Below are 14,036 nucleotides of genomic sequence, written 5' to 3'. Positions count from 1 at the left end.
GTTAGAGCTTTAAAATTCTTATAAGGATATTAATGTGCTCACAGCGCCTTTTCTCTTCAACCATTCACCTATTTATTTCAGCAGGGTTGCGGACTGACAGCTGAATCGAACTGACACTGAAATGATTAACACTGACGTCAGTGCATAAAAACGCACCGCGGTGACTGAATAACAGCTTGTCAGCGGGTGTTTTCTCTCCGTTCCAGCTTTCGGGATTGTCACTGGTTGTAACGAGCCTGGGGTCACACAGTTTGTCCTGGCAGATAACCCCCCGACACCAACACCTGGCCCTGCTTCAAACCCCCTCCGCCTTCATCAATCCCTTGGCCTCGTCCTTCCTCCAGGACATCGGGCTCTCAGACAGTTGCGTCCTTCACGGGTTCACACTAAACTGTCGGTTCCATGTCTCAAGGTAGAGAAACTGCAGGTTTTGCATGTTTTGGTGGTACAGTGCATAGACAGAAGTGTAAGTAATTATATTTATTAACGCGACGTACTGGGAAAAGGGAACAAAATATTCCATACAAGTAAATAGAGTTGCAAGGTGATGACTTTATGATTCCTGTTTTCAAATATGAAAAATGCTGGATGAAAGATAATGACGTAGTCGCACAGAGATAATTGCAGTAATTGAAATAATAACACGCGCAGGGGAACTTGTTCATCTACTTTTTAAGTTTGTTTCTTTCAAGCGCTTTTACAGCTGCCTTCTTGACCGGCTGCCAACAGATTCATTCAGTCTCCACAAGCACAAGGAGAAGGCCGTGCAGAACTGCCAGTACTGCCGTGAAACACAGACTCCGGCCTTCAACCCGAAGGTCTGAAGGGGTTCCGAGGAAAGTTTGCTTTTGAAGGAGAGCCATGGAGGCTTTGTCAAAAGCCCCTTCAGCCCGCCCTTGTCTGGACAGGAGGATTTGGATCATGCATTAGCTCAAGGAGGCCACCTTGAGTATGTCTCTTAACTTGGCAACAGTACTGGAAGGAGTAGGCAGTGACAGACGACAGAGGGAATGCGTTTTCATGAGTAATCTATATATATATCTATATATATATATATATATATATATATATATAGATATATAGATATATAGATAGATAGATAGATATATTCAAATGTTTTTATTGGTATGAAAAATGCTTTGCAAGATTTTAAGTTACAGAGATAAAGTCTGTGTTTTAGAAAAATACTGCTCAGTTATTTGACAAAAAAAACAAAAAAACAATTCATGGCCTTCACTGTCTGGATGAAGGAGTCCGCAGCAGCTTGGAAGACTAGTGATTTTGTTGTTTTGTGGTTAAACTGACAACAAGTCATTGTCTCCCTCACTGCTGTGAGACACGAGCTTGAAGTCGGGCCAAGCCTATAAAATGTTTTTGCAAAATCTTACACTGGCGTCTAATTTCCCTTTGGGTAGTGGGATAATAAAAGGGGGGGGTCAGGTGCTCCAATTGCCTCCCAAGAAGAATGAGCAGTAATTCCACTCTGATGTGTTGCTACTGTGCACAGCTGACTCATCTGGACCAAATCAAAATTCATCCCTGTGGAGAAATCACACAACTTTGGGTCAAAATTTCTTCATCAAATGTTAAAAGCCTAGTAACAAAAAAAGAAAAAAAAGAAAAAGAAAAGTAAAACTGTGAATTTACAGACTTCACAATTAAAACACTGGGTCACATAGGCAGACAGGACTGCTTGGATTGTAATTTCATAACGGCATGAAAAATGCTTTACCCCGATGCATATTATCGTTGAATTGTAGCTGGGTTAGTGATAGATAAGGAAGAGGCTATTCTCAACTGTGTGTTTAAAAATCATTGAGGATCTTTAATGGATTTTTTTAATCAGGTTTCAGGGTGATTTGCGCATTCAAATTGACTTTTGTACAGGAAATGAATCCTAGGCTCATATCTGCAGGGTCTGTGGTGAGTGATGTATGAGATGACAGCCCACAGAAGAGACGAGGAATGTGACTGATAAGAAACAGAAAATTTTTTTTATTTCAAAAAGAAAAATTACTTAATTACGGGTGTGTTATGTATCAAGTCCCTGGCAGCATTTCAATAACACACGGTCTTCATTGTGTTAGAAATAGAAATAATAATATTCCAACCTTTTTTCCCAGCTTGAAAGTGTTCTGCTCATGCAGAGGTTTGTTATGAAGACTTTTATGAAGAGAAAATGGACGAAACTGTATTTGAGGTGTATCTGAGACATTGATCGACTCTGCAGAAGATGTGGACACAGGGTGAGTGAAACATAAAACTACAGCTTTTTTTTTTTCTTTTTTTTTTTAACACGCTTATGGAGGTGATTTCATTTGCTTTATCTTGTTTTTCCCCCTCAAAGCTTTAAGGTTTTTCTGATAAACACAGGTGAAGTGAGACTTGTTCAACATTTACATAGACAGAGTTGTTATCATTCTGATTGTGTATCAGGTTAATTATAGGCTCAAAGTCAATACATCCATGATTTTTGAGTTAATCTCATCAGCCTGATCTTATCCCCGCTTCAAACTGGACTCTAACCTATTTGACAACCTGCTTCTGAATATTGAACCATGAATGATGGAAAACCCCAATGACCCAGAGGTTAGGGGTCCTATTGATATCGACATTTACCGCACTGAGCAGCCATCATCAGATTCTGATAAATTTTATTTTATTTCAGCTTTAGTACTTGCCCTTTAGCTTTCCATAAATTAACCCTTGTGCTCAGTAGGCAAATCAAATATAGCTCGTATAAGCCAAAATAAAGGATAAGTCAGCTCAAAATAATGACTTTCAGACCCCTTTAATGATGATATTCAAGCGTCACATCTCAAATGACATAAAGACAGAGGAGTATGACAGACAAACACCAGTGAGGCATTCCCGTGAGCCCTAGCCCTTGGTGCGTTTTTGTAGCTGGAACGAACCAACAGCGAGCTCTACTGGGGGGGGAGCAGGGCCTTGGTCTGTTCCATCACCTGCTGGAAGAACTTCTCCATCATGTCGGTCAGAGGCTTGACCTGGGCGTGGAAGTTGTCGGTCAGAGGCTTGACCTGGGCGTTCAAGTTCTCAGTCAGGGGCTTGATCTGATCCTCAATGTTGGCGATGAAGGGCTTGACCTGCTCCTGCAGCTTGGCGGCCTCGGCTTGGACCCTTTCGACCAGAGGCTGGATCTTGGCCCTGCTGTCCTCCATGTAAGTCCTGTGGGAGACAGAGGAAGGGACAGACTTCTGTTAATCACTGCTGCTGATGCTGACTTGTATTGTAATAAAGAAAAATCAACTAATATTGCCAGACGATTTATTAGCGTCTCTCTTAAGAAGAGTCTTTTTGTTGTTGACTATCAGTTGCCAGAACACCAGGTCAATCATGGGTACATGGCATGTATTCAGGCATGCATTTATTCTAAATAATAGGTAATGATAAAAAACAACAACAACCCATTTCACTACCCAAAGAGGTGGTTAGGTTTTACATGTGTTTTGCCACCATAAATATGACATTTTCATCTCAAAAAGTGACACGTTTGTTGTTTGTGAAACCACTTTTTCTGAAGTTCTCAGTTGGATGAGATTTACTGTACATATGGGTTTATAGCCAGTAAAATTAAATTAAAAATAACAAAATGAAGTCAAACTTGCAATTTTGACCATACTACTCTAAGCTGGTTGTTACTTACTGGGCAGTGTTGGACACCTCGAGAGCCTTCACCTTCTCCACCATGTCCTGGGTTGCGCTGGTGATGCTGGAAGACATGTCATTGATGAGCCTGGTGATCCTGTCCACGTCAGACCTGACGTCCCGCTTCACCAGTGACACGGCTTCAGAGCCTGGGAACACACATTTAAACTTCTTCATTCAAACCCTGTAAATTTAATTAGAGCTTAACATAATACAGGGCCGGAAGATGAACGCTGGAGAATATGGACGGTAATTACTTAAAATTCAGCAGACTGAAGGGAAGGCATGCACACTGAAACTATTTGATGAGCACTAGTTCTCAGCTGCTGTGCTAAAAGGCTTTGAATTTGGTTCATTTTCGGGTATTTGTTTTAGTCTAAAACTTGCACGATCCTCTATGACTATAGTCATATAAGTCTTATAAAATTTACTCTAAAAAATTTTCCAAATTATGCAGCAGTGATGTTAAAATCAAAGCAGTGTTTTAGTAGTTGATATTCCGATCAACATCGAATTTTTTTTTTTTAAATCAATGGAAACATGTCTTACCGTGGGCAACAGCCAGCACAGCAACAAGAGAGGCAACGAGGGAGAATTTCATGGCTGCAGATGAGCAAAAACCACCTTAAAGAAAGTTAAAAGGATTAGTCAGACAACACCGAAAGTTGATGATGGCAAACTGCGGAAAAGCAGTTACATGCATAGAAGTTTCTGATGGTAACATTCAAGGTGCTTTTCTCTAATCTATGAACAATACATTCTTGTCTACAGCCATACAAAAGAATAAGAAACACAAAAGTAAAGCAGCAGGAGACAAACCTTAACACCTGCAGTTCTTGGACCTAACGGTGCCTTCTGTCAGGGAGCCGGAGGCATTTATAGCTCCAGAGGATGAGTAAATCGTGGCTAATCAGAATTTAATCACCTCCAACGTAAAGAAGTGACAACACAGGAGGAGTATTATCATTAGGCTGCCTGAACCTTGACACTTGATAGCTGTCACACGAAAGGCACAAAGTCCACTCTGTGTGTAGCGTGAGCGGGAAACAGAGGGACAGATGTTATCCATGAACTGCTGGCTGCTGTGACCTTGAGAATCTTGAGAATTGTGGAGTGTATCTAAGTACATTTACTCAAGTATTGCACTAAAGTACATTTCTGAGGTACTTGTGCTGTCCTTGAGTTTTTTCAATTCTACTTATACTTCTACCTCACTACGTTTCAGTGGGAAATGTTGTACTTTTTACTCCACTGCATTTATCTGAAACCTGAAGTCTCGGTCACTTTGAAGATCAAGGTTTTACACACTAAACAGATGGTCATCAAAAAATTCTGCGTACACATTAGAGCATTGGCGATAACACTAATACAATATACTGTGGCCCTGACAGGGATCATTCTGCCTGCATTATGAGTTCTTTCACTTTTGACACTTTAAGTACATTTTACTGCTTGTACTTCTTTAACAGTGCTTAAGTAAAGTACATTGAGTGTAGGGCTTTTAATTGCAGTGAAGTATTTTTTACCTTGATGAACTACTTTTACTCAAAAAAAAAATACTTCTTCCACCACTGCACGGGTATAAAACACTTTCAGTAGCTGATTAAAAGATAAAGGAGCTGAAGGAAAGAAAAAGGCAAAAAGGTGCAATGTAACCACGAATTAGAAGGAAACGCAAGATCAAAAAAATGCGTAAAGATTTACATTTTTATTTTGCAAATCGTTTCCTTTCCCATACTATTGATTATCTTCCACAGTATAAAGAATCCAGAGTTTTGTTTGCCTATGTTCTGCACTGTATGAGCCCTGAGCCTATTTTTAGGGTGCCTTTTTTTTTTTTTTTGTCGGCAGCGGTTAGTCCTTACATTGTTTGTCTACAACAAAGGGTCAGTTGATGAGACAGCGTTACTCAATTCTGCTGACAAGGCCTTGGACCTCATTTATTCAGCCCTATCAGCAGTTGCTCCATATTGGATGTTGTTCCATACAGCGGACTGAGAGAAGAGCTCCTGATAAACTCATCCAAGTAGATACAGTAGAAGATACTGTAGTTCCCGTGTGTGTCATCATGTGCTTTCTTTGTCTGTTACTTTAAACCCTCACTCTTAATGTCACTGAATAATGTTTCTACAAATCTTCAAATTGTTTTTCTTATTTTATTTTAAATCATTTTTGTTTTTCTTTATGTTTAAACATATTGTGCTCTGTCTTTCCCTAGTGCATTGTTACAGCAGCAGGCAAGGTTGGACATTGTGTGTCTGTTTCTTTTCTTTGTAATTCCTTGTTCGGGAACAATGAGTATGATAAGGTGATAACGAACAAATTCTCAAAATTTAGCAGACTTCATGTACAAAGTGCCTTGAGCCTTTGTACAGTGTCTATAAGAAAATGTTGCTTATGTTAACGTTTCAGCGTGTACAAGTCGGCTGTCACTCTGTGTGTGTGTGTGTGTGTGTGTGTGTGTGTGTGTGTGTGTGTGCCATCTTGGATTCTGCCTCTCAAAGCATATTGAAACAGGGAAAAATGTCAGTGGAAACAAAACCAGGGTGCTTTGTTTAAGGGAAGCAGTGAGGTCAAAATAACTGGATAGCTGATTGTACCTTAAAACTGAATAGATACAACTGAATGTCCATTTAAAATGAACATTGATTTAGGAAGATATTTAAAAAAAAAAAAAAAATTCTGCCTCAACTGTAGAGTTAAGTGACTAACTTCCACGGTTTGGTGGATTCATGTCATGTAATGTTCCTATTGATACAGAGGTGATGTGGATATTCACACGCTTACACACTAGTTCAACATCCACAAGGTTAAAGTTCAAGTCAGCGCTTATCTTTCCTCAGCAAGCATCGCACTGACTTCAGGTCTGTAATAGTGCAGTTTTGTGCTTAAGAATCGTGACAAGTGCCACATGCGTGTACCTCTAAACAAATGACTTGAGATATTTGACATTTTTGATCAAAAAGCAGAATTTGAAGACAGAATATTTGAAAAAGAAAAGGCAATTTTCGATCTCTGATTATCTACGCGGAGTTCACTTCAGTTGAACCCACCGCACAGCATATCTTGCACAAAGTACCTATTACTGATTCTGCTGTTAGCGCAACACTGTAATAAATACCCAAGAAAGCTCCTAACTCAACCTGAAAACCAAACCACTGTCACTCTCTGACTACTGATATATTTTTCTTTTATTCATCCATCAGTCCACGTTTTTGCTGTGGTTTTGAATTGCACAGAAAACGGGGCAAGCAAGAGCAACCCCTAGGTCTTTTTCCTCCAAAGGGTTACAGGGTTCTTCCGGTCAGGTTTGAGACGCGGTCTCTCTGGCGCTGGCCACAAGAGAGCAGCTTCATAAGGCATTGCCAGATCAGTCTTCTGAAACTGCTGAGTGAAGAGTAAGCCCTGCCACCCTGTATTAAAAACCAAATTCTGCCCTTGTGAGTCTGTGATTGCAAGCTGTTGTTCCCTGCCTTAATGTTGTGACCACAGATACTGGTCAAAATGAAATCGTCGCGAACATAGCCTGCTGTTATCCCCACATTAGTGTATGCTTCACCTGATCAGTAGCCACAGTTCCTATTATCCTTGTCTATTAAAAGGACTCCAAGATGTCTGATATCCTCCACTCGGGCCCTTTTGATGCATATACCGCAAACAAAGCCCTCTCAAGATTCCCCAAACTCAGGTATCAAAAAAAGTCTTGTTTTGGTGTAATATTGGCACAGATATAGAAAATGTTCAAACAATTTCAAGACTCCTCTCTCCCCACGGTTATTTGAAAGGTGAAAGGTTATATGTTGTGTCCAGACTGTGTTCCCGATGAATTTAAGGCTTAAACTTGAGTTGGCACTCGCAGGCAGAGTGAGTAGTGTGATCCCTCTAAAGCTGAAGCCTACGCTACCAGTTAGGGACTGCTCTTCCCAAAATGTGTGTGATGCTCAGCCATGACACTCAAACACTCAAAGTTTTCAAGCTAACAAACGGTGACTACCCGTGGCTTTACTTCCAGCATAAGGAATGTTGAAGTGCTCTTTCCACCGCTTTACAAATATATCCCTGTTTCAGCATTTTTCCTGCAGAGAACTGACTGTTATTGAAACTGCCTCGGCAGCCAAGTGGTCCATAAAAGAGTTTGCTGTTCAGAGTCCATTCTGATTCCACATGCAGCAAATTTGGAGATGAAATTGAAAATGTATGGCATTTCCAGAACATCCATACTATTTGTTTTCGTTACACCAGGGCCAGTCTGTGAGTCTCCTCTGTCGTTTGATCCAACTCTCCACCAGACGGTGATAAAGTGACAGTCCCTGATAAAGCCTCAGGCCTCCATACATGGACCAGGACCCTAGGTGCACGAGTGCCCTCTGCTGGTCTTGTGATTTATATTTAACAAGATGCGGGACGATACAGGTGGAAGCATGAGGATCTGTGGCTGGTCTAGAGGTCAAAAACACTCTTTACAAGGGTCTCAGCATCAGGACCCGAACCTAGTGGCCCCTGGTTCATCCAGCCCCCCTGTGTTGAGTTGAGAGGCGCGCAGATGTAGAGAAATTCACTTCAATTTCTCACTTAAGGCCAAATTAAAAACCTCAAACAGGGCCAAAATAAAGCAAAATTGTGGTTTTGCCTGGGTTTTTAGCACACTGGTATATAGCAAAAACAAGGGCAACAAAGCTGAGCAAAGATAAATGAACATAAACAGATGAGTATTGTGTACAACCAAGTAGGGGAAATAAAATCAAGAAAAAGCTGCATACATGGAGCAACAACAAACAACATACAGTATCTATATACAAGTCAAACAGTTTTTACAATAAAAACCACTGGAACTCGTTCATACAAGCTACACATTTCGAGTTGTTCATCCACAAATGTGATTCACTGTTGTTACCTTCTTTACGTAATTTTACGCAAACTCGCAACATCCGTCGACCTGTATGCTCTTTTTTTTTTTTTAGCGTACGGACGTTGCGTAGATCAGCCACAGAGACACACACAGACATCATGGCGGACGTCTTGGACCTTCATGAAGCGGGAGGCGAGGACTTTCCTATGGATGAGGACGGTGATGGTAAAAATATTATCTATACCGACTAGCGGAAGATGTTTCATAAACCCCGGCGTTCAAATGATGTATAAATATTGAGGTCCAGGTGAACGTGGCTACGGTCGGAAATGCAACAAACGCAGACTGCGTGGTTGCAGGCCTTAGAAATGCTAACAAGCTAACATTAAGCTAACGAAGCACTGGAGGTTCATTCAGACGCTCTCTTCAAGCTAGCTAGGTCGTGGTTGTTGAAGACTGTAAAGGTCACTTTTATAAAACAGTTCTACTTTTGACCGGTTAAAATGAATATTTATATATGTTACTCAGCTTAACAGCATGATTTACACTGACTTTAAGATATAACATGGAACACTTGGCGTGTTATTAGCCGCTGCTAGCACGCTAGTTGAGCTAACTATCATCAAGTTGCCCTGAATAAACTGCACATAACTCAGAAACTATATAACATCATCTATTTTATATGTTTTAGTGTCGGTCTGTTGTAACTATAGCGTTGACTAGATTACAGTAAAGTAGCTGTTTCAAACTCTGGGAGCGCAAATAAAGATGTAGCAGCGCGCATTGCAAAGGTTTTTACGTGTTCGGTTTTCCCTCCCCAGAAAGCATCCACAAGCTGAAAGAAAAAGCCAAGAAGAGAAAAGGACGAGGCTTTGGCTCAGGTGAGTTACCACTGTTGTGAAACATGTTCGTGCAGTTAAAGCTTTTCCATACAGTTTGTTAGCCTAGCTAGCAGTGTTAAATGTTTTTTTTTTTTTCCTGTGTTGCTGTTTCCAGAGGAAGGAGCCAGGTCCAGAATCAAAGAGGACTACGATACTGTGGAGCAGGATGGGGACGAGCCAGGCCCTCAGAGATGTAAGTGTCGTGCCGTTATATTAAATATTCAATTTAGTTTAATCGTAAAATAACAGAATAAAGTCTAAAATACAAATTTGTCCACCTAACGTGCCTTTTCTGTTTATCAAGTTAGAATATTTGGTACCTTGTCTGTTGTTTATGAATGTAGTTGGCAAGCAACAAATCAGAAAAACAGTGCATGAAATCTGTCTATTGTGACTAGCAGCTGTTGGCTTTTTTTCAATCACATTCACAGCCTCATTCTCAATAAAATTATAAAACTTGCTCACATAAATAACGATCTAGAGTTTGTTTGTTTTTTAATTCTGTCTGATGCATGTGTCCCAAGTTGTATCTTTGTTCCTTATACTTGTAGCTGGAAATTACATGTCATTGCTCAATTTGTATGTGGACCAAAATAAGTTTCATTATCAGTTACGTTTGTGTATATTGATGTTAATGTCTTACAAACTTAACGTTTGTTTCGAACAAAAAAGCAATGACATACAGTATGTATATAAAAGTATATAGAGAGAAAAGCTTGATAAATGGTTGTAAAACGATTTTTAAAATCTTGTATCATTCTGTGAATGCATTATTTTTTTAATAGTTAATATAGTTTTAAGATTATTATGGATATAGCTTTTGATAAGGTGGCATTTTAGCTCTGTATCGCAGATGTAATGTTAATACATAAGAGGCACAAACTGCAACTCAGTAGGCTTTATATTGGTTATAACAATGTTTAATCTTACATTTTGCATAAGAATGAGAGCTTTAGTAAAGTAAGTAGAACTTGCTTCACAGACACGAAAGATGATAAAGCAGTGGCATTAATAAAATACAACAAACGCAAGCAAAAATGGTTGCTAAGAAACAGGAGATCTTTGAGAATAAATCGGTTTTGAGAAGAGATTTAAAACACCCGCCAGTTTGCTGATCTAACCTCCAAAGTAAGACTGTTCCATAACCCAGGAGCTAGGACATCAAATGCTCGGCCTCCACGAGTCTAGTAATCATAACTCTGCTTGGCACATTAGTTTACCAAGTTGAAAGTGCTGCCTGGTTCATTATTTGACTCCTAATCATTTTTCTTGTCTTTATCTTGTTACAGCTGTGGAGGGTTGGATCCTGTTTGTGACAGGTGTACATGAAGAGGCCACAGAGGAAGACATCCATGACAAATTTTCAGAGTTTGGAGAAATTAAGAACCTGCATCTCAACCTTGACCGCAGAACAGGCTACCTCAAGGTGAGACAAATCACCACGCTTCATTAGCATGTGTGACAGTTTGTGTTTCCTTAATTTCATTTAGGAGTTGTTTACAGTCATTAGATGCACAGTCGCTACTGTTTTATTTTTTTTATCGATGCAGCATCTGGGCCACTTGCTTGTTCTAATGGTTAATTAATGTGAGGGGTTTTTTTTTTTGTTACTTCTGCATCTAATTTTTCAAACTTTCCAATGTATAGTCAACTTGGATATGAAACTGTGTATGTGGGACTTCTGCTAATTAAAAGCGCAGGTTAGAAAGCCAAATGTGGAGGTATAAAATGAGTGAAGATGAAAGAAACATACAAGTTTTCTGAAAAATAGCAGAAGCAGGTTCTATGATGATAGTGCCTGTTGCTGTTTGACCATTCATACCATTTAATGAATAATGCTTTGGCTGGAGCTATATTGAGAGAAGCTCCAAACATCATGTTGACTCAGCCGGAAAATTGAACTGCCGCCCCTGTTTCTCTGACTCAGCCTAATTGATGACTAAGTGAAAAAGTCTTTCCGGGTGGAGAGAACACTATATATCCTACTAAATTATCTAACTTAAATATAACAGAAATGTGTCATTTTCATCCCCTGCGTATGGTGGAAGGAGCCATTTGTTGTGTGTACAAACTCACTCCTTTTGTATTCTGTGTGATACAGGCCTTTGCTTTATCGACACAAGTATTAAAACCCTGCTATCGCAGCGACTTGCTAATGGCTGTTATTAAACAAATCACATTCTGCATACTGGAAAAGATACTGACATACCAAGACAGACAGAATTAAAATTAACGGAGGTTTTGAAAATGTTTGCAGTGGTCAGAATGTATCTGTTTTTCCCCAATGTAGTATGATATGTGCAAATTGACACATTGACCATTGTTTTTATGGCTTGTTTTGACGCATGCTGATCAGCAAAAAAAAAAGTTTCCTCTGAGCCACAAGGTGGCAGCATTGTTTTAGGTATGATGTAGCAACAAAACACCTTTGGCCTGAAACGTTTTCTCTACAGTCCTGTCCGTAAAGCATGGAGACTGTTTATTTTTGTTACAGGCAGTTGGAAGATTTACATGATGTATTAACAGTCTCATACATCTTAATGGTCATTTCTTCATTGCTTTGGAGACTTGAAATGTACAGTGTTGATTACGCTTTTGTGCCACCAGCCAGCCTGAGGAATATTATTAGATTATTAAGTGATCAGTAGCCCTGTTTTTGTTATGGTAGTGTTTTTGTTTTTTTTATTTTATTGTTTCTGTTTTTTTTTTTTTGTTTTTTTTTTTTTAATTGTAAAACATTACCAAATTCCAAAGCAGTGTTGCCATGACTGTGCAATAACTCTCATGATGTCCTAATAACTGTCCCCAGGGGTATGCACTGGTGGAGTATGAGACATATAAAGAGGCCCAGGCAGCCATGGAAGGGCTCAACGGTCAGGACATGATGGGCCAGCCTATCAGTGTTGACTGGGGATTTGTCAGAGGGCCCCCGAAGAACAAGAGGAGGTGAGGGTGGTGTGTGTGTTTATCTGTGTGTTTGCCTGTGGTGGCAGTAGGTTGCTGGTAAAGGGAATATTATCGCAATTTTAAAAGTTGCGCACTCAAACTGTAATGTTTGAAAAAAAGTTGTATACTAATTTTGGTAGAATTTATTTCCCTCTATTCCCTTTATTGTAATGTTTATTTTTTTCCCTCTATCATACAGCCTTCAGATGTTTGTAATGTTAACAATATACCTCTTCAAGCTATCTAGATAAATGTGAAATGTGTGATCTACATGATTTATAAAATGTGTTTTTTTTTTTTTTTTTTTTATAAACAATATCTTACATTCTTACAGTCTTAGAGTAAAGGTTGGTTTTTCCATACAGTTTATTTAATTGACAATTGCAGTCCAGTTATTCTTTCTTGGAGAGTTTGGCTGCAGCAATTTCCATGTGATGGCTTTCTTGCTAGCAGCCAAGAGTATTTTAAAGAGGTGTTTTGTCTGAGCAATCAACTTCTATTCCAGAAATGACTAAACAATATTTTCTATATTAAACTTGTTTTGTCCCAGGGCTGGTGGACGGAGACGCAGCAGAAGTCCAGACAGGAGGCGGCGCTGAGTTTGGCAGTTTTCATTGGCCAGATGGAGGTGTCTGTCACTTTGACAGGCAGTTTATAATCTTCTCGTCTTCTCAAAAGAAGCTAAAATCACAATTTTTGTACAAGTTTTTTCAGTAACAGTTGTATGGCATGTAGTTGTGCGATTTTTAAATATTGAGATAAGAAATGGCTCCTCTCAGGAGATGAAGAACGGAAGAATAAAGTAATCTAATAGCAGCGTTTCCATTTCATTGTAAATTGCTTATGCTGCTTTACAATGTAGCAGGTTATCCATTCAACTTTGTCGGTGAAACTTTGCGTTAACTTTCAGCAACCAACTTGTAGGTAATACATGTTTATAGTTTTCACGATTCCCTCGAAATGTGGTTTCAGTTTGCTCAATGTAAAGTGCATTTTACCGTGCTGGAGTGCTTTGTTTTATATAACAAGGGGAAAATTAAACTTTTTAAAAGGCAAAAACGTGTTCCCTGTTGTGTTTTTATTTAGCTAATGACGTAGGGTTTACATCATCGTCGATGACCTCACCCGGGCTATGGTGACGCCCCAGCGATTTTGTCAACTCTAAAGCACCTGTCACTCCGGACTCAATGCCGCACTCATAGGCTACTTGAACAAAAACCCCGGCCCCCTTACTTTTCCGCAGCCAATTGGCAAATGGACGTTTTGTACTTGGTTGTTCTCATTTGGTGTTTAATCTACTGGATAACGTCAGTCAAAGCCCCCCGAAGATGGCCATTGGCTCTTATAAACGTCAATAAAAGAGACTCTCCTCTTTGATTGGGTGGCTATTCGTGGGGGCGGAATCAATTCTTCGGTAGACGTTGTTGTTGTAAGTGGTGGAGAAATTACTTTGTCGGTTGTGGTCCGGTTTGGGATTTTACGCACAGTTCCACCTACGAAGATGCTAAAAAGTTAGGAATTGTTGGTATTGGAAACGTATATGTTATTTACAAGTTGATACTTGCTGGAAAACTTTATGGGACGACGAAAACAACATCTGCGAGGCCGCTCAAGGTAAGCAGTGATGGGATACTCCAGCTACTAGCGTTAACGTTAGCTAACGTTAGCTGCTGATTAGCCAGGCTTGAGGT

The 14,036-nt window shown here is 39.7% G+C and overlaps 2 protein-coding genes across 4 annotated transcripts; one reads left to right on the top strand and one right to left on the bottom strand.

Moving 5' to 3' along the window:
* Positions 1 to 2,322: 2,322 nt before the first annotated feature.
* Positions 2,323 to 9,337, bottom strand: LOC120784776 (type-4 ice-structuring protein LS-12-like). Of its 3 annotated transcripts, none has more exons than XM_040118855.1 (4): positions 8,564 to 9,337; positions 4,219 to 4,293; positions 3,668 to 3,818; positions 2,323 to 3,189 (listed from the first exon to the last, which is right to left on the bottom strand). In XM_040118855.1, exons 1-4 carry the CDS (start codon positions 8,676 to 8,678, stop codon positions 2,928 to 2,930), a joined length of 603 nt encoding a protein of 200 aa, XP_039974789.1. In that variant the 5' UTR covers positions 8,679 to 9,337; the 3' UTR covers positions 2,323 to 2,927. The 3 variants fall into 3 exon arrangements, with proteins under 3 accessions (XP_039974789.1, XP_039974791.1, XP_039974790.1); XM_040118857.1 differs by having other exon boundaries at positions 8,577 to 9,336; XM_040118856.1 differs by lacking the exon at positions 8,564 to 9,337 and adding an exon at positions 4,489 to 4,693.
* On the top strand, positions 8,612 to 13,396 carry rbm8a (RNA binding motif protein 8A). The gene is made up of 6 exons (XM_040118858.1): positions 8,612 to 8,743; positions 9,340 to 9,399; positions 9,515 to 9,592; positions 10,689 to 10,825; positions 12,209 to 12,345; positions 12,896 to 13,396. The coding sequence occupies exons 1-6, from the start codon at positions 8,677 to 8,679 to the stop codon at positions 12,942 to 12,944; spliced, it is 528 nt and encodes a 175-aa protein (XP_039974792.1). The 5' UTR covers positions 8,612 to 8,676; the 3' UTR covers positions 12,945 to 13,396.
* The last annotated feature ends 640 nt before the right edge of the window (positions 13,397 to 14,036 follow it).

Source organism: Xiphias gladius, chromosome 22 (assembly GCF_016859285.1).
Source record: "Xiphias gladius isolate SHS-SW01 ecotype Sanya breed wild chromosome 22, ASM1685928v1, whole genome shotgun sequence".
Lineage (NCBI taxonomy): Eukaryota > Metazoa > Chordata > Actinopteri > Istiophoriformes > Xiphiidae > Xiphias > Xiphias gladius.
Note: the sequence above shows the minus strand (reverse complement) of the source record. Positions and strands in the feature narration are given on the sequence as shown.

Excerpts from the sequence above, each read along its gene's own strand:
- rbm8a (XM_040118858.1), top strand. The coding sequence starts at position 8,677 with ATGGCGGACGTCTTGGACCTTCATGAAGCGGGAGGCGAGGACTTTCCT. Across the intron at positions 9,593-10,688 it reads CGAGCCAGGCCCTCAGAGAT|CTGTGGAGGGTTGGATCCTG; the intron begins GTAAGTGTCGTG and ends ATCTTGTTACAG. Across the intron at positions 12,346-12,895 it reads CCCCCGAAGAACAAGAGGAG|GGCTGGTGGACGGAGACGCA; the intron begins GTGAGGGTGGTG and ends GTTTTGTCCCAG.
- LOC120784776 (XM_040118855.1), bottom strand. The coding sequence starts at position 8,678 with ATGATGTCTGTGTGTGTCTCTGTGGCTGATCTACGCAACGTCCGTACG. Across the intron at positions 4,294-8,563 it reads CGTAAAATTACGTAAAGAAG|GTGGTTTTTGCTCATCTGCA; the intron begins GTAACAACAGTG and ends ACTTTCTTTAAG. Across the intron at positions 3,819-4,218 it reads TGTGCTGGCTGTTGCCCACG|GCTCTGAAGCCGTGTCACTG; the intron begins GTAAGACATGTT and ends GTGTGTTCCCAG.